Source organism: Chelmon rostratus, chromosome 15 (assembly GCF_017976325.1).
Source record: "Chelmon rostratus isolate fCheRos1 chromosome 15, fCheRos1.pri, whole genome shotgun sequence".
Classification (NCBI taxonomy): domain Eukaryota; kingdom Metazoa; phylum Chordata; class Actinopteri; order Chaetodontiformes; family Chaetodontidae; genus Chelmon; species Chelmon rostratus.
This window is the reverse complement of record NC_055672.1, coordinates 1750001-1775000: the sequence shown is the minus strand read 5'-3', so window position 1 is coordinate 1775000 and position 25000 is coordinate 1750001. Positions and strand designations below refer to the sequence as shown.

The 25000-nt window shown below is 46.6% G+C and overlaps 1 protein-coding gene across 1 annotated transcript in view; it reads left to right on the top strand.

Annotated features, from left to right (window-relative positions):
- Window positions 1-25000, top strand: part of akap6 (A kinase (PRKA) anchor protein 6) — a 152434-nt gene that overhangs the window by 6187 nt on the left and 121247 nt on the right. Inside the window, exons 3-10 of the mRNA XM_041954505.1 lie at window positions 8958-9067; window positions 9806-9947; window positions 10142-10762; window positions 11003-11350; window positions 11803-11943; window positions 12044-12172; window positions 12271-12531; window positions 22187-22309. Of these exons, the coding sequence (XP_041810439.1) occupies window positions 8958-9067; window positions 9806-9947; window positions 10142-10762; window positions 11003-11350; window positions 11803-11943; window positions 12044-12172; window positions 12271-12531; window positions 22187-22309 (1875 nt within the window). The remainder of the gene's footprint in view (window positions 1-8957; window positions 9068-9805; window positions 9948-10141; window positions 10763-11002; window positions 11351-11802; window positions 11944-12043; window positions 12173-12270; window positions 12532-22186; window positions 22310-25000) is intronic.

The following is a 25000-nucleotide window of genomic DNA, read 5'->3' as shown; positions in this document are numbered from 1 at the left end:
GAGAGGTTTAATGAAATATGTTTGTTTATAGTCTAGTTTATCGCTGGTGTCACACTCATGACATCAGCTTTTCTAGAATTATAATAAAAAATGACCACTTTGCTGATTTATGTGAACTTGCTTTTCTTGTCCCAGTACCAGTGGGGTTACTGGGACAAACTGGTGACCAGGCTCGCCCATAGTGTCATGATGGTAGTGTGGCAATCGGCAGTTACATGTGGCATCTAGGCCTGTGGTAGCATTGTAGCAGCTAACAATAGCTAAAGCGGTGAGAGTATGATAGTATCTTAGCAGTTAGCATTGGCAGCTAGCAGTTAACATTAACAGTATAGGTGAATCTAGCTGTATTGTCTTCTTCTGTTCCTCTTAGCAGGTAGCGGTTAGCACGTAACATTAGCTAAATGGTAGCATCGGAACTGTATTGTCTTCTTCTGTTCTTCTTAGCGGTTAGCATTAGCATTAGCAATAGTTAAATGGTAGCATCGGTACTGGCCACTACCTGGAGCATCTCTGGGTCAGTTGAACGTGGCGGTGCTGTTTGGATTGTGTAGGAGCAGTGTGAACTGGCACTAGGGGGGGTGACTCTGGGATGCCGGAGTTCACCGCCTAGCCTCCTGGAGGTGTCGTGGGAATAAGTAGGCGAAACACTGTTGAAGGGAGGTTTCCTGATGACCCCCAGAGACGTGTTAGGAATCACTGCTCTTTGGCAGGTATAGAGGCAGATTAGAGCTCCAAGGTTCTTCACTGGGAATGAATCCTCTTTTTGAGCACAAGTATCTTGTGTTTAAATTAACCCATATCCAGCTCTATTAATTAATGCATGTTGTCACTCTCACACTCACTAACCCGATGTTTCATTCTAGCCAAACAGAGATCAGCTGGTAATCAATAGCAGTCGTTATGAGAAGCAGTTCGTGTTAAAGCACCATCAGGTTTTCTGCTGTAAACTCGATCTGCGCGTCCCCGATTCAAACCCGCAGAGCTTTATTTAAAAACAGCAGCCTGCCGTCCCCCAGCTGTCGGGATATTTCCGTCCGCTGATGTCACCGCCGCCGCTACGCCAGGAATTCTGGGAACGGCTCTGAACTGGGAGGGAGAGATACTCGGGGAGGGGGGGTTCGGTGGCGAGGGAGAGGAGGCGAGGAAAGAAGGGAGGGTCGCTGGTTCACGAGGTTCACCCAACCTTTTCAACTCAAATATCGTCACTGTCAGAATCTCCAAAACCTCAGTTCAGCTTGAATTCAGCGGTCTGTGATCGAACCGCATCAAGCTCCAAACGTGAAACTGAAAACAAAACTTCTGTATCATGAATGAAGATTAAATGAAGACTCCCCAGCCCTCCAACATGGCCGACAGTCAGAGCAGCAGCACCCTGCCTGCACATCCAAATTCAGACAAACAGGTCTAATAAGAGCCTGAACACAGCTGCTGCTTGGTGCTGAGCTGTTTAACTCTCCTGCAGCTGAGCCTTGACCTCAGAGGTTAGATCCTGCAGGACAGTCAGCCTTCACAGTTCAGGGACCCTGCAGGAGTCCTCCTAACTGGCCCTAAAGGGTTCTGGATGAGAGCTTTTCAAAGAGCTGCAGAGGAACTGATTGAGCTCCTGAGCTGATGTTGATATTGGGATATTTTTACAGCTGACGGAGCAAATCTTCGTCCTCTGATGAGGAAGTTCTACGTATGAGCAGAGATTTCCTCGCTGGTCTCAGTGATCTGGGTCTCGTGTCAGATTTGAAACAGCTGAATTTAACCCCTTGTATCATCTTCCCATCTGCTCTGCACCTTTTGTCTTCCAGGGTCAAAATCGACCCGGTCTGGTTTGACTGCTTGTAAAGCATGAAGTATAAAATAATCATCAAGTTCTGTGTTGAACCTTTTCAGTCAACTTGTTTCCAACACATCAACATATATTTGACACTTATTTTTGTAATGTTTGATATAATAGATGTCATTTATAAAAAATTACACTTTATTTTTGATTAAAAAAAACAGAAATTCTGATTATTTTGACTTTGGTTATGATCTGACGCACATAAATTGATGTATTATCACAGACTGGCACATGTTAAAGTTCAGTCAGGACACTGTTTTGAAATAATGTAAAATTTTTAATGGCAGCAAATAGTCACACCTGACCCGGTGTGGTTTGACTGTTTAGAAAGCATGAAGTATAAATGTGTGTGTGTGTGTGTGTGTGTTTATTGTACTGGAAAGCACAATAGTATGATCCATTATACCACTTATTGTTGCCGGGTCAAATTTGACCGGGAAGACATAATTCAAAGAATATAGTCATAATTAATTTTACTTGCAGAGAGCATAGTATGGAACCATCTGTGTCATTTTCAAGCTATTATATGAGAGAAAACCATAATTATGATATGCAAACACTTGAAAACGGGTCAAAATTGACCTGAAGACATCAGGAGGGTTAGGGAACGAGTCTCTGATTTGACTTTTTATGGGACATTTATTTTTATTATCATTATTATTTAAATGATGAAACATGTTTTTTCTTTCCAGGAAACAGCTTTAGCCTTCACCTCTCACTCTTCTCTCCATCCCTCCCCTCCTCTCTGCCACAGCTGTTACACTGCCCTGTGTGTGTGTGTGTGTGTGTGTGTGTGTGTGTGTGTGTGTGTGTGTGTGACATGTTGTTATTGAGACATCATGTAAAAGCATGCAGCCGTCAGTGACGTCCTGCGCAGTGATGCAGTATATTTCCTGACATGTTAAACTGTCTGGAGCTTCGCCGTCTCCGACCCCTCCGAACACAGAAGAACAAACCCTCCTCTTCCTCGTCATTTCGCCTCATGAGGCGATCTCATGATGAAGAGTCGCTCCTGTTTGTCTGCTGGATATTCATGTGAATGAAGAGTAGAAGCAGGAAGAGACGTTTGTCAGATTATTACTGTGACTGAAGCTCCTCAGTGAGTTTCCTGAAGCTGTTTGGATTTTCTGATGACTGAGGTCATTTATTACGGTGATGTTGGATTTGATTATTTGTCTGTGCCTTTATGTTAATGTGGCGGACGTGTGCCCTGCTGACAGCGACATGTTAAACTGCTGTGACGGCACCGTGAAGGGCTTCACGCTGCACGGTGAAAACACCTGGACAGGTGCTACAGCCACAAGGCCGCACCTGAAGACAGGTGTTGGTCCAAAACAGTGGCGTGCACAGACTTTTTGAAGGGCAGGGGCGAAAAGGACTTCACTTGAGCACGCGTTTTGGCGTCCAAGAGGGCACTTTAGCGCACGTTTTTCAACAATTGGGCCACGAGGCGGGGCGGTTGCCCCCCCCCCCCCCCCCAGCACGCCACTGGTCCAAAATGAAGGTTTAGTGTTGATGGAAAGAAAAATTTCTTCTCAAATTCATCTCTGTGTGTGTGTGTGTGTGTGTGTGTGTGTGTGTGTGTGTGTGTGTGTGTTTTAAGTGGGAAGAATGACACCCAGCGACAGTGTGTTGGTTGGTTGGTCTTAAAATAACCTCCCCAACTGTTGTCACCCCTCCTCTCTCCGACACCAACACCCCCACGCGAGAAGCAGGTCAACACACACACACACACACACACACACAGCTGGCGCGTCAGTCGGTCACTGTTCCTCACATGGGAGCAGCAGTGTGTTTGGAGCCACTTGCTGCTTTCAGTGCAGACAAACTTTCAGGATTTTCTTTCTTTTTAAATCACATTTTCACCGTTTTTCAGACGCTCAGATTTGTAAATTTGGGATGTTTGAAATAAAGTTGAGGTGAAAAAAGACGATCAGTCGGTGTGAAAAGGTAAGAGACAGCCTGTTTTCTCTGACCTCTGACCTGCTCAGTGCTGTTTAGACACTTCACTCTCGCCTACATAGAGAAAGTAAGAATCAACAGGGGGTGGGGGGCAGATAAACTCGGTTCAGATTAAGAACGATCACGTTTTAGAAAGAAAACAAATCACATGAGAGGTGTTTTGGTGCTGGAGTTAGTTTGTCAGCACACATGGAGGAAGTGTTTTAGGATTCAGGATCTAAATCTTTGTATTCAGAAATTGAACTTTTAAAGTGAATGTTTCTGTCGGAGCTGCACTTAAAATCTGTCAAGATCTTTTCGTGTATTATTGAATTTGGTCGATCCAGTTTCTGGGGTTAATAATTAGTTTTAGTTTTCAGTTCAAACAGAGGAGTGTGGCTGACGTGTAAACAACCAGAGAAGAGACAGGAGCACCGTCAGCTCCTCCATCCTCCAGATTCACCAGCACTTGATCCATCAAAAGGATGAAATCACAGCTTTTATTTCCACTTCATATAAGACCGTGGCTGCATGACGGCCGTCTACAGTAACTCTTCTTCTGTGGTTTTTGATGAGACTCTTCATGCGTGTTCACCTGCAGAATATGTCTGCTAACACACCTGTGCCCAGTAGTGTTGTTGACCTGAGAGTTTTCATTGGTCGGCACACAGAAAAGATTGTTTGATGCGATAAGTAAAGCGCGTAAAGCGAGAAATGTCTTCTCCTGCTCAACGAATCGGGTTTGAGTGGAGGAAGGCGTGAAGTCACCCACAGCTTCATCAGGCCTGCTGGGACCGCCTGCTGCTGTGTGTGTGTGTGTGTGTGTGTGTGAACGCAGCGTGAGTTCAGGTTGTGTCAAGCAGCAGCAGAGACACTGCTCAGAAAAACGTACCGGCCCTGAACGCAGCCTCAGACCAAAAGGCCCGGTTTGGAGCGTTTGAAAAAAAATGGCCGTAACGAGTCTTTGTACGGCGGCAGCGGGCCTCGGCCGTCTTTGAAGCTGCTTAATTTGAATACTCCAGGGGGAGAAGGAGCACAGAGTATTTGATCTCCAAGGTAAAACACGCCGCGCTGATGGGCCGCAGAGGAGGAGTTGAAGGTTATTAGATCGAATGGGCGCGGATGAGGCCGAGCTGTCGCGGGCGGTTTGAACGCAGCCGCTCTGAAGCCCTTGATGTCGGCCGTGATGAGGGCGAGCTGGGATTGGAGCTGAAGCCCGAGTCGACTTGCTTCAGATTGATTTTAGGCAATTAGAAACCCTGCTGGATGTATGGACTCTGTGATTGACAGGTCATGTCTTGACTCTACGTGACTGGGGTGCAGGAAAATGTGTGTGTGAGATGGAAAGATCGAGTGTGTGTTATAGATTTAGTGTGTATTATAGAAATGTGTGATTCTAAATAGGAGTTTCTTGTAAATGAACACGGTGTAAATGTGAACACACACACACACACACACACCAGGGTTTATATAGACACATGCTTTGAGTCCTTCAAAGTTAATCAGCTGTCAGTCAGAGTAAATGTGAAAATGTCTCTGAAGTTCTCATCCTGGTCTCACTTTTTGCCTTCATGAGTTTCAGGTGCATCTGTGCCGATTAGCTTTCCTGTTCGTCCTGTTGGTCTCGTTGCCTGATTGACCTCCCGCAGGCTGTCACGCGCATATTAAAAAACATGCAGCTTATCCCCCCCAGCCGTGGACAGATCGAGCAGAGAGCAGAGGGCAGGCGGACAGATGGGACGAAGTCGAATCCCGTCCCTGCTCTGTTGATTCCTGTGAGAAGAGGTGAAACACGAACTGAGAGCTCAGATCAGAGCGCAGGATCTATCTTGCATGTGACCGTTAAATTCACTGTGAGCCTCCTCACGTAGCTGCAGATCATCAGAACAGCTGATGGCGTAATAAGTTGACATCGTGCAAAAACATGGATTAACAAATTAATTCAGCATATCACCCAGCACTGGTCCTGCTTTCATGCCGAAAACGCATCAAAACGTCAAAACTAGGAGCATCTCCAACTGCAGACTCCTGCCTGAAACTCTCATATCTGGACTAAAATATGGTGAAATGCACGATTTCACTGTCCATCCTCATGCACAAAGCTGTCGTCTCATTGGTCCGCGCTCTGTGCAGCGGTGGACAGTGCTAACGTCCTCTGTCACTCTTTAACTTTATGTCATGACATAGACACATGTTGTAATATGAAGCGTTCTAATTATTCGATGCAGCCATTGACAGGTCAGGTGACTGATGTGGACGTCTGCTATTGGTTAATGTGCTTTAACAGCATCTCTGAAAGTTTCAACCAGCATCTGCTGCAGAAAATCAGGTCAGCAGGACAGAAAACGCCCTTCAGATGAAATACACTTATACCCTGACGCACACACACACACACACACACACACACATCACACACCAGGGTCTCATTAGCTCTCAGCAGTCTGACTGGACTGAAGATCTTCTAACAAATGACTTCAGATGGAGGCGACAGACTTGGTGTTAATTCAATCAGATGGGCCCTCTGTTGAGTGTGTGTGCGTGTGTGTGTGTGTGTGTGTATTAGCATATTAAAGCTGTTTGTGAATTATTGAAGCATCTGAAAGACACGGGTGACATTTTCACCACTGTTTTAGGACGGCATGACAGCGCTTTGATGACGAAACTGAGTGTGTGTGTGTGTGTGTGTGTGTGTGTGTTAACCACGAGTTCAAGTACATGTTGTGTGGGTTGAGGGTCTGTGAATGTTGTGGAGATTTGTGTGTACATACAGTATGTGCGTGTTTAGCTTTGTGTGTATGTGTGTGTGTGTGCAGTTTGTGTGTCAGTTAATTAAAGGTTGTGTGTGTGTGTGTGTGTGCGTATGTGTGTGTTAACTGTGACTCCTCTGCTTGATCTCCCGACGGGGCGTTTTTGATGAGGCAGTCGGTTCGGTTGTGAGATAAAAGCGTTTTTCGGAACCACACACTTAACTCCAGACGTCTAATTGACAAAGATTTGATGAACTCTCGATAACGTCTTCAGGGACGCGGCTGCACGAGCGCAGACACACGGCGACCACATCTATCAGCGAGCGAGAATCGAGCCGACGCGGCCCGACTTCTTGTTTTCTCTCTGATCACAATCCCATTTGTTTCACTGGTTTTACTGGTTTTGGGGCCTTTAAATGTGCTTTGTCTGTTTGCTTGAATCAAATGGAGATGCTACAGCTGCATGTTTTTGCATTTAACTTTTTTCTGTAACTGTTCATAATGACGTAATACATTTAAATTAATCATGCAGCAAATGTGTCATCAAACCAAAATAATGAGCTAAAAGATGCTAAAAAAGAAAGCTCTGCAGAGGGTCATCTGATCCAGTTTTAATATAAAAACATTGATTATTGGAGTGTTTTTTGGGCATTTATTAGATAAATGAAGGTGTGACAGGAAACAGTAACGACTCCAGGCCACCAGGGGGCCTGGTTAGTGGAGTTTCACATCATTTGCTAACATGAAGACTTCTCACACTTACAGTATGAAGTTAGTTGGGTAGTCGGGGGTTGGATGTCTTTTTGCCTTATCTACTGTACAGAGATGGTCAAAATGTTTCAGCCCATCAGAATCAGCTGATTCTGATTCTCCACCTGAAGCAGGTGAAGCACTCCCCAGATGTCAGCATGTCCCGGCTCATCATCCATATAGTGTGCCGCCACCTTAAACCCGAATCGGCGGTGACACCTGCGTGCTGAGCGCTGCACTCGTGCAGGTGACGTGAAAAGCTCCGCAGTCGTGTGCATCTGTGCATTTATCCGCCTGCGTCGAGGCGGCGCCGTCCTGCAGGGCCGCAGCCCCACTTACAGTACTGACAAGTTTATTTTGGAACCGCGCTCAGCAGGTCACACTGTTAGCCAAGCTAGCGTGAGCCAAGCTGGCAGCGTGTGTGACCTACATTCGTGCATGCCGGGCGGTGTTTCAATCCAGGCCACGGCGGAGCGGGAGGGGTCGTGTTGTTCGGGCAGGTCGCCATGGAGCCGCGCGGTGACTCAGCAGCCGCAGGTGGATGTAAATTATCTGTCGAGGGTTCGACGCCGGATTTTCCAAAGGTCATCTAATTTTAGTGTGGATGAGTCTCAGTCAGTGGGAGTGAAATGATAAAAGACATTAATAAAAGTTGTTTGTTTTTATTCTCACTGGCTCATTTAACTCGCTGTTTTGCTGCATTAAAAAAGTTTTCCAACAGAAAAACTTCTGAGGTGCAGCAGTGATGTCGTCCAGGTCGAGGGTTAAATACTAAACATGGAGCAGTTCGACTTTTAAAGTGAAAGAAATTAATTATGAATGAATACATTTCAGCAAAGATCAGATTTTAATGGGAAAGTTAAACACTAAAAAAATACATTTTGGTAAATTTAGTATGGAGCTGCAGTCAGGATGTGGTTAGCTTAGCTTAGCTTAAAGGCTGGAAGCAGCTAATCTGACCAAAGTCAAAGAAATACACCGCCCAACACTACTGAAGCTCTCTTATTAACACATTGTTTCTTGATTGCTAAACCGATTTGCATGTTTGCTAAGATGCTATGCTAAGCTAGGCTAAATGCATCCTGACTCCAGCTCTGTTTTTAACATGCAGGCATGAGACTGATATCAATCTTTTCATCTTTCTCTCAGAACGTAAACAAATAAAACGTTGACCTGCTGCTTCAGTGAGAGATACTCTGTTTTCTTGTTATCAGCGCTTCAGATTTAATGCTAAAAGTTATTCTGCAGCACTGATAACGTCTCTCAGTCTCTGTGTCGGTCCAGTCCACTGCTGACTGGAGACGCTTGGAGAAGGAAGTTATGATCAGCTGATATTTCTGCGCGGTGTCCTGCTGGAGTCTGTCCGTCTGTGAGGTTTTACTGCATCTCAGTTTAGTTCAGTAACATCAGCCAGCTATAAGCGTCTCAGTGTTGATCCCTGACTGACAGACAGGACGTGTTCTCCATGTTTTTGCACATAAACCTCAAACTGATCCCACATGAAACTGACTCACGTTTAAAACTGGAACGTGACGTCACAGATCTCCGTCACTTCTGCTTTTCCTGCCGCAGCTCTCTGAGGACGCTTCTGTTGTTTCCGTGAGCTCGGCTGTAACCGTGGTCAGCTTGAGCTTCTGTATGTGTGTTTCAGTTATTAAGCTCGCTTTTCTTTGTGTGTGTGACTTCAGGACATCTGCGAGGACATCTCGGACCATGTGGAGCAGATTCACGCCCTGCTGGAGACAGAGTTCTCCCTGAAGCTGCTGTCCTACTCCGTCAACATCATCGTTGACATCAGGTGAGTCCTCGCAGGATGAGATAAGACGCGCCTTCAGGTTTATCATGCTGATCCCAGCACTGGGTCGCTCTCTGGGTTTATTGTTACTGCTTCCTGGTCTAATGTGGCTCAATGAATCTCTCCTGACTTCAATTGTAGGAGCCAAAATGTATGGGTTCTTTATGAGTGTCATTTATTTTTGTCCACTGGGTGGCGCATGATAATTAACCTTTCGCCAGGTATATAGGTAGAAATTATCTGTTGTTGGTCAGGCGTCCTACCCGGAAGGGCAAAGGGTTTCGACTGCTACGCTGCACTGCGCTACGCTACGCTACGCTACGCTAAACGTTATGCGGGCTTATTTTGTTGTTGATTTTGGCTTGTGCCTACGGTGCTTAACCTGATGTATTGGACTCGTGAAATAAAAGGATCACCCTTGACTCAACAAGTAGTCGTTTTATTTCAGATCACAGTAAGTCAACAGTGTAGTTAGCAAATAGCCTCAGGTAACATCTAGCGCGTCAGCCTAGCCACCACCCGCGTCAGTGACGCCTCAGTAGTTCCGTATTAGGACAGAACTCCTTTAATATCTATAGAAAATGGCTTAAATGAAACACATTTCCAAAACTGTAGGAAACCTCTAAAACTGTTTCTCATCACAACAATAAGGAAAAAAATGTTTTACTTGTGTAAAAAGTCATGAAATGTGGGATGAATGCAGAAATCCTACCGTGTGGTGTTGTGTGTGTCGTGGTTCAGGACGGTGCAGCTGCTGTGGCACCAGCTCAGAGTCTCAGTTCTGGTCCTGAAGGAGCGTCTGCTGCAGGGTCTGCAGGACTCCAACGGGAACTTCACCCGCCAGACCGACATCCTACAGGCCTTCAGCGAGGACCAGCACCAGGTATCACACACACACACACACACACACACACACACACACACACACACACACACAGCCAACACGGTGTAGTTTCACTGTCCGCTGTGTTTGTTCTGTCTTGTTTTGTAACTTCAGTTTTATTTTGACTCCTCCTCCTCCTCCTCCTCAGCGATGGAGCGAAGCCGATTTTAACGTGATGAATTCTTCCCCCCCAGACCCGTCTGGACGCTCTGACGGAGGTGGACGACTGCGGTCAGCTGACCATTCGCTGCAGCCAGGACTACTTCTCTTTAGACTGCGGCATCACCGCCTTCGAGTTGAGTGACTACAGCCCCGGTGACGAGCCAGAGGCCAGGGGGACTGAGCCAGGCGGCGAGGACCCCTCCCAGGAGCTGGATCAGACCCAGGGCTCGATCCTGGAAGCGGGTCCAGAGCAAAGCGAAGGATCCCGCCTCTCAAACCACGATCTCCATAACAGCTTACCTGAACTCACCACGCCCGGCGACTCAACAAACCACAACCATTCTCCGTCAGTTTTACCCACAGTGAACCACAGTGAAAGCGCAAAGCGCCCCCTGCAGGGCGTGAGCCACAGCACCGAAGTGTCGCCCACGCAGCCGTCACTCCCCAAGAGAGCCGCTCTGTTCTCAGACAGAGGAACCAGGGCGGAGGACTCAAGGGGAGGTCCGGGGAAGCTGGTCTCCGGGCTCCAGTTCCAGGCCGAGCTCAGTCAGAGCACCCCTTCTCTCATGGATCCTCCAGACCGCTCCAAGTTCTGGTTGGAGCTGGACTCGGTCTATCCAGAAAATGTTTCGCAGTCCTATGAGAGTCTTCAGGTTTGTCTCTTTTTTCTACTTGTCTTTCTAGTTTAGTTAAAGTTTTATCAGACTTCATCAACCTGATGGCTTCAGCACAGGTGTTGGACAGTCTGTGTGGCTCCTCCTCCACCTGGGGAGTCCTCACAGAGGTTTTTCATGTATTAAATCTGTGATGTGCCTTGTTGTACCGACTTTGTTCAAGAAACCAGAACAGCCTCAGAAATGTGACCTTTAACCCGAATTCTGTTCAACAAACAGGTCATGAACGGGCGCAACCTCCAGAGGAACCATGTGAGCTCCCGGCACACAGGGGGGAGCGTACAGAGGCCGCTGACTGACCCGCGGAGCTCGCCTGGGACCGGACCGACCGCCGGCGCCCCCCCGCCTCTCCAAGACCCGATGTCTCAGGATGAAATATCAAAAGAAATAGAGAGGACGCAGAAGGAGACACATGCGCACAGTGAGGGGGACTCTGACTCCTCGTTGCCCTCCCCCATGAGGGAGCAGTTCCTCTCCTCAGACCTGGAGGCGTCCGGAGAGGAGTCAGACCCCCGACCGCCTCCCGGCAAGACGGCGGTCTGGATCGTGAAGCGCCAGGGTCAGAAGGTGAGGGTTTATCGGTCTCGCGGAGGAGGAGGGAAGTTTGGAGAGTTGAGGTTGTGTTAAAAGTTGAAAGTGTGTGTTCGTGTGAATTAATGTGAGACAGATGAGACAGAGACACACAAACTAATCCTGAATTCAGACAGTAGAAACACTTCGTAGACCTGGTCTGAATCTCAATCTGCAAGCGACCACAGGCCTCGTTTGGAAAATGTGTGTGGGATCCGTTACCAGTGTGCACAAAGATGACGTAACTGTTTAATTAAGTCCACTTGGGTCAGTTAAGAGTTTAAATCAGGAACCATCTCATCAATAAATTAATAAAACTAGAACGTTGGACACAAACCTGTCTGAGTCAGTCCTGTCCAACGCCGCCGCTCGTTTTCACCGTGTAAGAAGCTTTTTTCTGTTCGTTTAGCATTGTTTTCTGATTGGATCTGATAATCCTCCTCCAGCAGGGGGCCCCGGTTTCATCGAAGGCCAGCCCAGACAGGGAGCACTGGTATGGGTCAGAAGAGTTCCTGGCCCTCCCCGCTCAGCTCCGTAAGACGGAGATGCTCGCCATGAAACTGGAAAGTCTGGCTCAGTCCATCCCGCTGGTGAGATGAACCTTCTTATATCTGATGAGAAACCTATCTAAGATAAAGATAAACGCTCTCCTGCTGCTGCTTCTGTTGAACCGTAAACTTTGTCCCGCAGAGGCCGACTGGCCGTGACTCTACCCAGGAGGCTTTGCAGGATGTGGACGACTGGGACCTGACGGAGCTCAACCCAGACTGGGACCTCGCGGAGAGTGGGGACGACGTTCCCTCTCCGCTGCCGCCGCTGGTATGTCACAGCATGTTTTATCTTTTCATGTCGTTGACTCCATAAATGCTGGAAAGCATCTTTTGATCCAGGATTTTCCGGTGACGTTCTCCCCTCAGCTTCCTTACAGACGAAACCTCGTCAGTCGCGTTAGCTCCACCTCCTCCAGCGATATCGCTCCGTCGCTGGACGAAAGCATCGAGTCCGGCCCCTTAAGTGACCTGCAGTCTGAAGACGATGAAGGGCGGAGGTCTGCGGACCGCCGCCTGCAGCTGACAGCGCCCCCGGTGGACGGGCGTGGCGGCGCGCCCCTGGTGCAGCGGCTGCTGGAGGACATTCAGAATCAGGACAAAGACCCCGACGTGTGGAGGAAGATGGAGGTATGGACGCTCTTCTTTCTGTCTGTCTCTGTCCTCGCTTTGCTTCGTCTCTCTCTTTCTCTCTGTCGTGAATTATGTCATTCCCAAAACCCAACCTCCCACCTCAGCCTCCTCCCAAAGAGGTTTTGCCGTCACCTCCACCTCCTGCAGGATGACCACCAATATGGCTGTCGGGTGGTGCATTACATCATCGCCTGCTTTAGCTGCCATTAACGCGTTTCTGCAGCAGAGCAACAAGACGGATCCCCGTGCTTTTATTCTGACAGAGGACAAGTCGAACCGAAATCGCCGGCGCGCTCCTGCCTTCAGTGCGGCTGTCGTGATGGATTGGAGGGCTGGTATCGGATCGTCCCGTGGCCCCGTTAATTCATCACCTCACTTCTAAAGGTCACGTTTGATTGGCAGGCGGATTATTGATGAGGCTGCCCGGTGAACTAATCAGTCATATCTGTCATATTGAATATGGCGAAATGTCAATAGCTCTGGGGATTCGTTCTCCTCGTGGCTGCTCGTTTAATTAGCGCTATAAAAAAGCTCCGCCGCCTCCTCGAATATGTTTTATTGTTTTATTTTATTCACATTTATTTCACTCTCTCCCCTTTATTGCCTTAATATTGTAATTCTGAATACCGTTTCCTCCCCCAGCAACATCTTACTTTGCTGCTGTAGCATCCCGGTTTCCCCTCCAGGATCAATAAAGTTCAGCGTGTCCGTCTTATCTGGCGTGAGCCGGGTCAGGAGCCCACAGACAGAATCACACCGCTGTAATACGATTATCAGTCAGGATCAATCTGTGAATTAAAGGCCTGGCGGCGTGAGGGGGGCGTCCTTGGATCTGGGGATCAGTGACCCGGAAGGTCGCGAGTTTGATCCCCTCATCAAACCGTGTCCTCCGTACGCCCAAATTCAAATCAAACGGCCCACATTAATATTCAGAATTAATGATGATTTGACTGATGAAATGTCAAAGCTGTCCCCCGCTCGCTCTGTCTCTCTGTCTGTCTCTCTGTCTGTCTCTCTGTCTCTCTGTCTGTCTCTCTCTCTGTCTTTTCGTCCTCTGGAAACATTTTGATCCCTGTTTAAAGCGGCGTGGCACACAGCGGTCCATGTGGGGAATATTTTGTCTTTGAGATCTCCACTAGAATAAACCGTGTTTACAGTGGAAACAAATTAAAGCTGAGTCTTGTAGGTGATATTATGCCCGTTTCATACCCAATCATGATGCTCTCACCTGTTACCAATCAGCCTGTTTACCTGTGGAATGATCCAAACAGGTGTTTTTGGAGCGTTCCACATCTTTCCCAGTCTTTAGCTGCTCCTGTTGCTGCATCAGATTCAGAATAAGCCGATATTTACAAAAGGTTCTTTTATTTTTCTTCAGATGTTTCAGTAAAATCTGCACATACACAAAATTATCTTCATATTGCATTTGGATATTTGGACGCTAGAAAAAGCTCTGAGGACCAAACACAAGCTAAAACTTGGTCTCTCTTGTAAAAGCAGCGTCTCTGATCAGTCGTATGCAGGTAGGGATTTTGCACCTCTCCTCGTGGCGTGCCCTGAACGTCTCAGACACAATAAGTATCTATAATCCCCGGCACGTTCGGGGCCCGGCGCAGCTTCCCCTGAATCATTCAGAACCCCTCTGGCACTGAGTGTTCCAGCTCAGTGAGAAACCCTGTTCAGGTGCGCCCCAGTACAACGGCACGGCGTACAGCACTGAGTGTGTTGATGTGAAGGGATGCGGATACGTACATACTGAGCATCTGAGCTGACAAGACTCTTCTTTAATTTCTACCTTTTAAAACATTTAACCCCGAAGAATGACAAAAAAATGAACACACACACACCGATAAATTAGCATTAACAGTAAGCGAACATTCCCAAAAAACTCCCCAAAAAATGAAGCAAAACACTGAAACTATGAGGAATTCTGCTCTGCTGTGTCACACATGTCAGCATGCGTACACACACACACACACACACACACACACTCCTCGTCCCTCTCTGCTCCTGGGTAATTAGCTGATTAGCTGCTTAATTAGCAGCATGTAATCATGGCGATGGATGAGCCGCCTAATTGAGGAAGTGAAGAGAGGAGAAGGAGCGTCTCGCTGTGGAGGATGACATTCTGAATACAGCAGAGCAGAATAAACCAGGACGGAGAGAATCGCTGCCGGAGCAGAAGCGGATCAGATCCAGGAGCGGGACGGAATCTAATCCGTCCAGGAGTCTCCTCGGGGGGGAGAAGGATTCGCCCCCGTTTGGTGTTGGGGGCGAGCAGATTTGATTAGAGTGAAGAGGAACTGAGTAGAATTTAATAGAATCTCATATCTGAACTTTGTGGGAGAGGAAATCAGCTGTGCTCGCTGTCAGCGGGATGAATCAGGATGTGTGCAGACATTTATTTTCGTCTCCAACGACCGGCTTCATCTTCAGACACTGAGGCCAAAACTCCAAATATCTTGTCACGATGCAGTTATGTGACCTCAGAAGGTAGCTGAACGCCGAATCAGCTAAAGTTATATTATACTGCCAGTTGACACCATGAATAAAGTATAGCTGCTTCTTCTTCTTCTTCTTCGTCAGGCCTCTGCAGATCAGAGTAATGTGCATTTGAAATCACTTGAGCGAGGTGTGCTGCGCTGCTACGCTAACCGCGGCTCGTGATGGATCTTGAATCCAAGGCGAGCGGCGTCCCTGGTCCTCAGCTCACTCAGACCCGGCGGTCTCTCTCTGGACCTGAAACTCCGGGATGCTAAATGAGTCGCAGCCACCCGCCCTTGGGCGATGAAGATGACGTCGTTTCCTTGTGCCTCTGAAATGGACGTACCTGTTCGCTCGACGTGAAAACATCACGCGAGCTGCTTCCTGTCGCTGCGACTCAGCGTGACCTCGATGTCATACGAGACGCAGCTGATTGGTTAGAGCTAAATAACCTTGTTTTGACCTTTCCCCCGTTAGACCTTCGCTTCTTTTCTTAGTTCTTCGTGCTGCCTTTGCTGTCAGACATAAATATTTAATCCAAGACTTCTTCTCCCCCTTTTGACTGTCAAGACGCTGTTGTCTCGACCTTGACCTCCTCATCATTTGTAGCGTCGGGAACCAGCCCCGCGTGTTTTGTATCCGCGTCACGTAAACCCCGTTTCATGAAAGTTTATGAGGCCGACGCAGGAAATATACGTACGCGGGGCCCAAAGTTCCTAATTGCGCCGTATGTGATGTGGCTCCTGAAGAGCGCTGAAATTTCCTGGAAACAAAAGAAAAGTAAAGCAGACGGAGAAGCAGTCCATCAGTTAGATAAGTGTCCCACACGTCATGTGATCACATCGTATGTGCCGTCTGGGTCGGCGGCCTCAGTGTGAGGTGTCTGTGTGTTTGGCGGCTCTGCGGCACGCCGGCCTATCTGCGAGCAGTGGGAGACAGACAGACAACAGACTCAGATCAACACTCGTCTGATTGGCCCGGCGGGGGGGCAGGGACGCCCACCGACAGCAGAGGGGATAGGAAAATAAGAGAGATGGAGCAGGAGGAGGAGGAGGAGGGTGTTATTCTCTTCTTTTGTGTTTCTATAGATAAACAGGTTAAGGAGAAGGTAAAGCTGACAAAACTCTGATTCAACCTTTATTTTCAACTTCAACTCATCCAATAACGCCAATCGATCAATTCAGAAAAACACTCAATCCAAAGAGCATGATGGACGCAAACATTCTGCACAGAAGCCAAACTGATGAAACTGTTTCAGGTAAAACCACGTCCAGATTTCATCACTGACGTTGATGTCAGCTGCAGGTTTATGTTATTCGGCTGTTCTCTGGTCAGTGTATTGCATATAGTGCACATATGAATATGTTAAATATAATATATTTCATAAATATAACATAGAACATAAACCCCAGTATTCCACTAATAATCTGATTAATAGCCCAATTACAATAAAAATCAATATATCAATATTAACTCTAATAATAATAATGATAAAATTATGTGTACATTTACTGATGAGCAATGACATGAAAACTTAAGATACTTAACATGACAACAACATTTCAGATCTTTTATGAATCACAGGTCTGTGTTCTGTGGAATCTTGGTCAGGTTGAGCAAATATTGTCTTTGTGTCTGCAGCTCGTGTCGAACTTACAGCTCGTACGGTAAAATAAGACAATATTATAATATATAATGTGTAATTGAGGGGCTTTGGAGATGAATGTGTGCCCACAGCAACGGACAGCTGGCGGTGGAGGGGTCTCCCAGGGACGATCTCAGGGACGCAGTCAGGTGTAGTCTCGCTCGTTCTCTTTCACCTCTTCATCACTTTCTTTCTTCGGACCTTGCTTTCTTTCTGTCAGCGCCGCGACGTATTTTCATCAGAATTAAAAATTTCAAAATAATAAATAAATAAAAAGAAAATGAAAGCGGAGGATGTAAACGTGGTTGTTCAACTCTGATGAAGCATGGAGGACGCTGCAGTCCCGTCTGGTCCAGGTTTTACCAACACTCAGCCACACAGGTTCCAGGTTTTTCTAATAAAAAATGATTTAATGAATTTCTAATCAAACTTTCTTCCCCTCGAGTTCTTTAATTTCGGTCCAGCAGTGAGCCGTGTTTGGTGTGACACGTTCACGTAGTCACACTAATAACTTAGCCTGCTGTGGAAATTACCCGTCTCGGCTCAATCCCCCGAAATGTTTGTGGAACCCTGCACAGAAATTCATCATTTCAAATTTTCTTCTGGTCTTTACCTTCGTCGGGTCCTGAGACGGCTGCCTCCTTCATCCAGAGACTGTTAGCATTTCCCATCAAAACCAACACATTCTGGTAGCCTCGAGCAGTTCATTAGCTCACAGCTAGCGTGATAGCAGTGCTAGCATGTCGGTTTATGTGTGTAAGATGAAGGAACATGTGAGGTGTTTTTCATTTCAGTCGTCTCGAATAAAGAGACGCTCTGACTCCGTCATCTCACTTCCTGTTTCCAGTCGCTGCTTTTGGCTGCTGCCGAAACCCTTAAACTGATTATTATCCTGAAGGAATTTGGTTTCCAGGCAGTGATTTGACACACAGGTCACAAGAATAACTGATAACTATGAGCACAGATTAATAAATACATTTATTAAGCCTACGCATCAAACATTAAAACAGCAGCAGATCAAAGACGGAAACACCGCTGATTTAAAAAAAGAGAAACATCAGGATCAACGTGAAATACAGAGTCAAGTAAAGTGTGGTCGTCTTTAGGTGAGAGAAAGTTCAGGTGTGCAAGTCTTTGATGTTTCAAAATAAAAGTCCTGCGGTGGCTCGATGGGCACGATGCTGCTGTGGTGGAGGAATTTATTCGCTCTTATCACCAGACCAGCAGGCTTTTAATGTGAAAAATCAACAGGAAGTGTCGAGTTTCGTTGGCGGTTGTTGAGAATAAAATGAGCAGCAGAGTGCGACTGTTGGACTGACGGAGAAAGTGATGTGAAAATGAACATTTTCTAATATATCTGCCATATTTTATTACTTTATATAAACACGTAACACAAACATACGGATCCCTTACGTTTTAATGTTTTAAACTTTTTTTTCTTTTGACTAAAACTAACTTTACATTTGAAAGTTTGGCCTTTTTTGTTATTTATCAACACATCAGCCGGTCCGTCTCCTTCGACGTTGGATAACAGCCCCCCCTCGGTGTTTTTAACCCAGCGTTGGCTCGTTCTTGAACACCCGGCTTGTATTTGAGAATTCACCATGAAAGTTTTAGGATTGTGAAATTGTGCAGCTCCTTCCTCACATTGTGTCTTGAGCTCCGGCTGCATCAGAAATCAGACCTATTGCCTGTAACATATTAATCATCGAAGCCAAACACGGTCCGTCGGGGGCTTCAGTCTAAATCTATCAGCGTCGTCCTTCAGAAAGCCCCGTCAGCTGAACGGTAATTATCCGGCGGTGAAGAGCCGAACCGCGGGAGGAAGAGATGAAGCAGATATCAGAGCGGTTATCCAGGCGGCGGAGGATCAGATCAGGCGTTTCAGCTCCCAGCAGGCCTTTCTGCCCCTCAGGAGCCTCACTGGTTTAGAGACATCAAAGCGGCCGTAAGCAGCCCAGTGCATGCTGGTCGATATCCAAACCAACGCCGCTCCCTCTGCTGCTGCTCACGCCTACATCCTCTTCCTCCTCGCTCCTCTTTCTCTCTCCTGTTCTCCATGTTTCTCCTCTTCTTCTCATGTTCTCGCACTCCATCAGTTTCTTCTGCTCCTCTTCCCGCTCCTTCGTCCTCTATCTCCACCTTCCTTTCTTTTTCATTCCAGCTTTCATCTCTCTAACTTTCTCTTTCCTCTTCATCCTCCTCTTCTTTAATTTGAGCTTCTTGTCTTCCCTTGCATTTCTTTTTCTTCCTTCTCCTCTGTTCTTCTCTCCTTCCCATTCATTTTGTTTTTCTCGTCTCTCTCCTTTCCTTCCTTTCCTCTCCTTTCTCTTCCTCCCGCTCTCTCCTCCTCCTCCTCCTCTCCTCTCATCAATACTTTTGATTTCCATCTCTCCTCCATAACGAGCGGCGGAGAGATGGACGGAATCATATCGATGTTTTTTTTTTACATTTTTTTTAAAGGTTCACGGTTGTAATTAACATACTGCCGCTCAATCGGTCAAGGTTTGCGTGACACACACACACACGCACACACACACACACACACACACACTCTATACCAGCACACAATCACATAGACACTAGTGAAGCATACACGACATGCACAAACACACACATTTGATGATTCCAGGCGTGCAGACACACCTACGCCCATATGAAGACACACACACACACGCACACACACACGCAGTGATTGGATACAGCGATTTGTAGGCGAGGTGTAAGCATGGATGCACACATGTGGCAAGTAATTTCCATCAGATTTACCTCCTCGCCGCCGCCTCCTTCACTCTGCATTTAGTTTTCTAGATAGCTCTCAGCGAAAGATACGAAAACAACCCTCGATGTATGAAATATTAGAATTGTCTTCTTGATGATCTGCAGTCACAGTTACACTTGTTATTCAGACGGGATGTTTGAGCTCCGACTGGAGAGAATGAATTTGGGGCCGGCTCTGCCGTATGTCTTCAGCTTTATGTAAATGGCTCTCCTCTCCTCTCGCTCGCCGCCTCTCCGTGCTGCTCCTTCGCTCTCTGCAGCTGGATTGTTTCCGGACAACATCAGATTCAGGTCGCGGCTCGCCGCTGACCTTTGCGCGCTTGTGCTCACGCTGCTTTTCTCTGTGGAAACGTCTCGGCTTGGCTTCCCCCTCAGCCACGGCCGCCATCTTTCCCAAAACTCCAGCAGGTGGATTTCCAGGCTGCCCATCAAATAACAGTCAGATAAATCGAGTTCGGACAGAACGATCAACGTTTTCTGAGGATGTTTTGCGGACACATCCAGTAAAAATGTTCCCTCGTTACGCTGATCAAATTCTCCCAATTTAATATTTGATCAAATTCTTAGGATTTACTACAACGACGCAATGAAAGTCGCAAATAAAGTCTTTTTTTTTAGCTAATTATGCTTCAAACCACAGTTACTGCCCCACACAGACAGACATTAACCCAAAAATCTACCTTTAAAACCTTGAACTCATTAATTTTCACCCTTATTATCATTATTTTTGCCCTCTGTCTTATTTTACATTCATTTTCTATCTGTTTTTATGCAGTTGTATAAAAAGGTGTGATCCAGTGAATGCACTGGAAGACGTTCGCTCACTGTGACGCTGAGCTTTGCGGCGGAGAGACGCTCAACATGCCGCCGGTGTCCACACTCGACACACACGTCTTTAATCTTTCTGTTTTGTCTCTGAAATCACCGAGACGCTTTAAAGCTTTTCCTTCTCTTCTTCTGATCTTTGCTGTGACTCGCTCACCTCCCGTTCAAGAACAACGGTTTAAAGTCCTCTTTCTTTCTTTCTTTCTTTCTTCTTCACCTCCATCTCTCCTTCATGACCGACGGTGTAAACGCCTCCTTTAAGCCGTCTCCTCGGCTCCTCTTCAGGAGGGAGGGGGGATTTAACGGGAGAAATCAATACTGGATCAGACACTATTTCATGTGGATCCTGCTGATCTTCTTCTGACTCTTCCAACATTTTACACCCAAATGAAATCAGTGAATCAGTTCGTATGTTGCTGTTTTCAAACAGCTGAAGATGGTTTAGGACTGTTGGAGTCAGATTAGGAAGTTTCAGGTGGAGGTGCTTCAGTTTTGAATCCCCTCCTCAGCCAGTAGATGGCAGTAGCTATCCACCGAGCAACGAGGGCTCTTCTTCTCTTCTTTTCTTCGTCTGTCCATCCGTCCGTCTGTGTGCTCTAATGAAGAGCAACATGCCAGCGATGAAGACATGCATGTTCAACTCTCAGGTGTCATTTATACCACTCTATCTCTATCTCTATCTCTCTATCTCTTTGCATCCCTTTCTTTTCACCCCTCTGGCTTCATCTCTATTTCTCTCTCTCTCTGTTTTATTTCCCTGTTTTTTATTTAGTTTTTCTATTCTTCCATCTGTTATCTCTCCATCATCTCTGTATCTTTCATTTTCTTTTTCTTTATTCTGCCTCTTCTCGTGTTTTTCTCTTTCAGTCGCTGCATTTATTTCTTTTGATTTTTTCCCTCCTTTCCTCCATTTCTCTCTTTTTATTTCTCTTTTTCTTTTCTGGATTTGTCTCTTTCAGAGACAGATTTGTCTCAGTGTCCACCGTCTCCCCTGGCCTCCACTCTTTCTGGCTCTCTTTCTCTTTCCTCATCCCTCTGTTTTCATCCTGATGTGTTTACCTGTTAAGTCCTGCGGGTCTCGTTTTTGTTCTCTTTCCGTCCTTGAATTAATTCATCTGGAATCAGCTCTGAAACACCGTCCAGCCGCTCCCTCTCTCCTCCTCTTCCCCCTGTTTCATCCCTTTCTCCTCCTCTCATCCTCTCCTCCTTCCAATCTGTTGCTTTTTCTCCCTTTTCATGCCCCTCCACTCTCTTCAACTCTCCAAATATTTTCGATCTTGACTTCCTCTTTATTTCGCTCTGTTGTTGTTTTTCTCTTTCTTCTTCTTATGTCCGTCTTTTTTGCACTCTTTCTGTCAATCTGTCCATCTCTGTTTTCTACGTGTTGTGTTGTTTTGATGTGACTCCAGCAGGCCGAGGACAGCAGAGTGTATTCATGCTGTTATTACTGTTCTCAAATCATCTGGCTAAACTCTCTCTCTCTCTCTCTCTCTCCCTCTACTCTCTCTGTCTCCCTCTGTTCTCTGTCTGTCTCTCTCTCTCTCTTTCCCTCTGCTCTCTCTCTCTCGCTCCCCCTGTTCTCTCTCTCTCTCTTTCCCTCTGCTCTCTCCCTCCCTGCTCTCCCTCTCCCTCTCCCTCTGTTCTCTCTCTCTCTCTCTCCCTCTGTTCTCTCCCTCTCCCTCTCCCTCTGTTCTCTCTCTCTCTCTCTCCCTCCCTCTGTTCTCTCTCTCTCTGTCTCTCTCTCTCTGTCTCTCTCTCCCTCTCTCTGTCTCTCTCTCTCTCCCTCTGCTCTCTCTCTCTCTGTCTCTCTCTCCCTCTCTCTGTCTCTCTCTCTCTCCCTCTGTTCTCTCTCTCTCTCCCTCTGTTCTCTCTCTCTGTCTCTGTCTCTCTCTCTCCCCCCGTTCTGTCTCTCCCCAGTGTTTCGTGCAGCAGTTGGACGGGTTCATCTCGTGGCTGCAGGAGGCGCTGGACAGCACAGAAAACTGGACGCAGCCCAGACAGGAGCTGGACAGCCTGAGGGTGTACCTGGATACACACCTGGTGAGAACACGCACACACACACACACACACACACACACACACACATTGTACTTTTTGTGCTTGTGAGGACCCTCATTGTCATAATACATTCCCTCACCACTTACGGAGCCCTTTGCCCAGTTCTAACCTCCACCTCAAACCCCTGGAGCTGCGGTGGAGAAGTGAGGACCTCTGCAGGTCTGAGCCGCGGTCCTCACAAAGATACAAAACACACAAACGCACACGCTGCCAAAGCTCGTATACAGTTAGGTATGAATGTTTGAGTGCTGTGTCCGATCACGGTTGTATGAGCACATATTTGCATACATGCATATGCATGTGCCTGAGTGCCACACACACACATGCACACACACACACGCACACACACACACACACACCTGTGCGTTCCAGGTTTGACAGCAGAATAATTTCACCTGCTACCTGTTTGAACGCTGACTCTGTTTAAGTCGCAGATTCTCCGCTGAAAGCAACGCTGTCAGTCAACTGAAGTCGAATCTGTTGTTCCCTTCAAAACAATTCTTACAACCACATTTATTCATTTTAATCATAAACATAAACAACCTCGTCCTATAACGACACAAAACATGACCTGAGTGCAAGATCAAGTATTCAAACAATTCACTTTTCAACCAAATGTAGCCTGATTTAACAAAGTTATTGTTGAGTTCCAGCTCCATTCATGCTTTATTCCAGCTTTACTGAAGCATCCCTAATGTGTTAATGAATTGTGGCCTCAAAAGGGGCTCAAAAAGTACCGGAGGAAGCCCTCATGTGATGCTGACACTGGGATACCAGTAATTAATGAAGGTAAAACAACGAGACTGCAGTGCAGCTGGATGTTTGTACAAAGAAGAGGCAGCTGTGGGATTTGTAGATTAAATAATTGCAGGTGTTCAGGTGAAACTCACCTGGCAGTCGAGGCTGATCGTTAGCTGTCAGTCACACGGAGCTAAACGGGAGAATGAGGCTCTCGTCTCACCTGCGGGGGTCAAAGGTCAGCGGTTGCTGCATCCTGCAACCACAGAGCGGCGGCGTTAGAGAGGGATGATGGGAAAATAACAATGAGCTGGGGGATGAACGCAGACCGTCTCTCATGTCATCGCTGCTTTCATCCTTCTCCTCTTTTTTTGTCCCAATTTGTTTTCGTCTTCATCTCTTCCTCTTCCTCCTCCTGTTTCACCGTCTCACTTCTCTCGCCATTTTATCTGTTTGTTCTTTTTCTGCCCTCCTGTTTTCTTTTTTCTTCTCTGCTTTTTTGTCTCTTTATGTCTCTACCTTCATGTACGTAGTCTGCAAAATAAGAAAAAATCAAACAACTCTTCCAGTTTCTCTAATTAACACACACACATCCTTTAAAACAACCTATAGAGCAGTGAGTGCAGCATCGCCGTGTGTGAACACACACGCAGATGAGAAGCACTTTAGCAATTACTCACACTCTTTATGGCAAACATATGGGCTCCACACACACACACACACACACACACACACACACACACACACACACACACACACAGAGCGGCACTCATCAAAAATGCATTCAAGAGTACAAGGAGATGAGACATACACACACACATCAGGTATCAATGTAAAAACCAACTGACGCACCATGTTGAGTGTGTACACATGTGCGCACACACACACACACACACACACAAAGACAAACAAGCAGATTATTTGCATATAAGCGTACAAATGCAAACATATATGCACAACAGTAGGCATGTGTCTTAGCTGCACACACACACTCACACACACACACAATCACACACACTCACACACACCCAGAGGTGCTATTTGCATACATTTGCATGTTCCTAGACAGATTTCCAAATCAGCATCTCCATATCCGTCCCTGCAGAACAGCATCATGCACACGCACACACACACGCGCACACACACACACTCCAAGTTGTCTCATCTAGATATTTATTTCTGCTGTGTGTGTGTTTGTTTTTGGTTTGTTTACACGTGTCGACTTTGTTGTGGTTGCCAGCAGTGCTAACGTTAGCGGCGGTTAGCTTCAATTAGAATTCCCGGCTCTTAATTGGCGCGTCTCGTTAAATAAAGCAAAAGAGGATGAAAAAGCATCGCTAATAGGACTTTGAACTGCTACACTGTTGATAGCGTGTTAGCTAACTGACTCTGTGTTTGTTTGTGTGTGTGTGTGTGTGTGTGTGTGTGTGTGTCTGTGTCGATAGTCACACTTGCACTTTGTAGTTATTAGTGTGTGTTTGGGTGAATAATTGCGTGTGTGTGTTTTGTTGATTACTGCAGACAGACAGGTTCTCTGTCTCTCTCTCTCTCTGCATCCATCTCTGTTCAGTTTTCTTTCTTTTGTGTTTTTCTGACAAACTGAGTTTCCATTTCACTAAAATAACGTGTGAGGAGATGAAACTGCTGACTTGATCGTGATCACTGGAACTGACTTGACTTTTCCAGAATTTGACCTTCAGCACAGCTTTAGTGACCAAAACAAAACAACTCCGACGCCAAAGCATCTTGTAGACGCGTGTTAATCTGTTTTATAAAGTGCACACGTAACTCCAGCAGTGTTTAAGTCTGTCTCTCAATGCAAATGTGGACCTGGGATCTCACCTGGATAAAGAAAAGCGTGTTAAATCAGCCGTAAAGAACAGTTTAGGACTGTTTAACTCTCCTCTGTGTGTTATCTGAAGCTGCCTGTTAGAA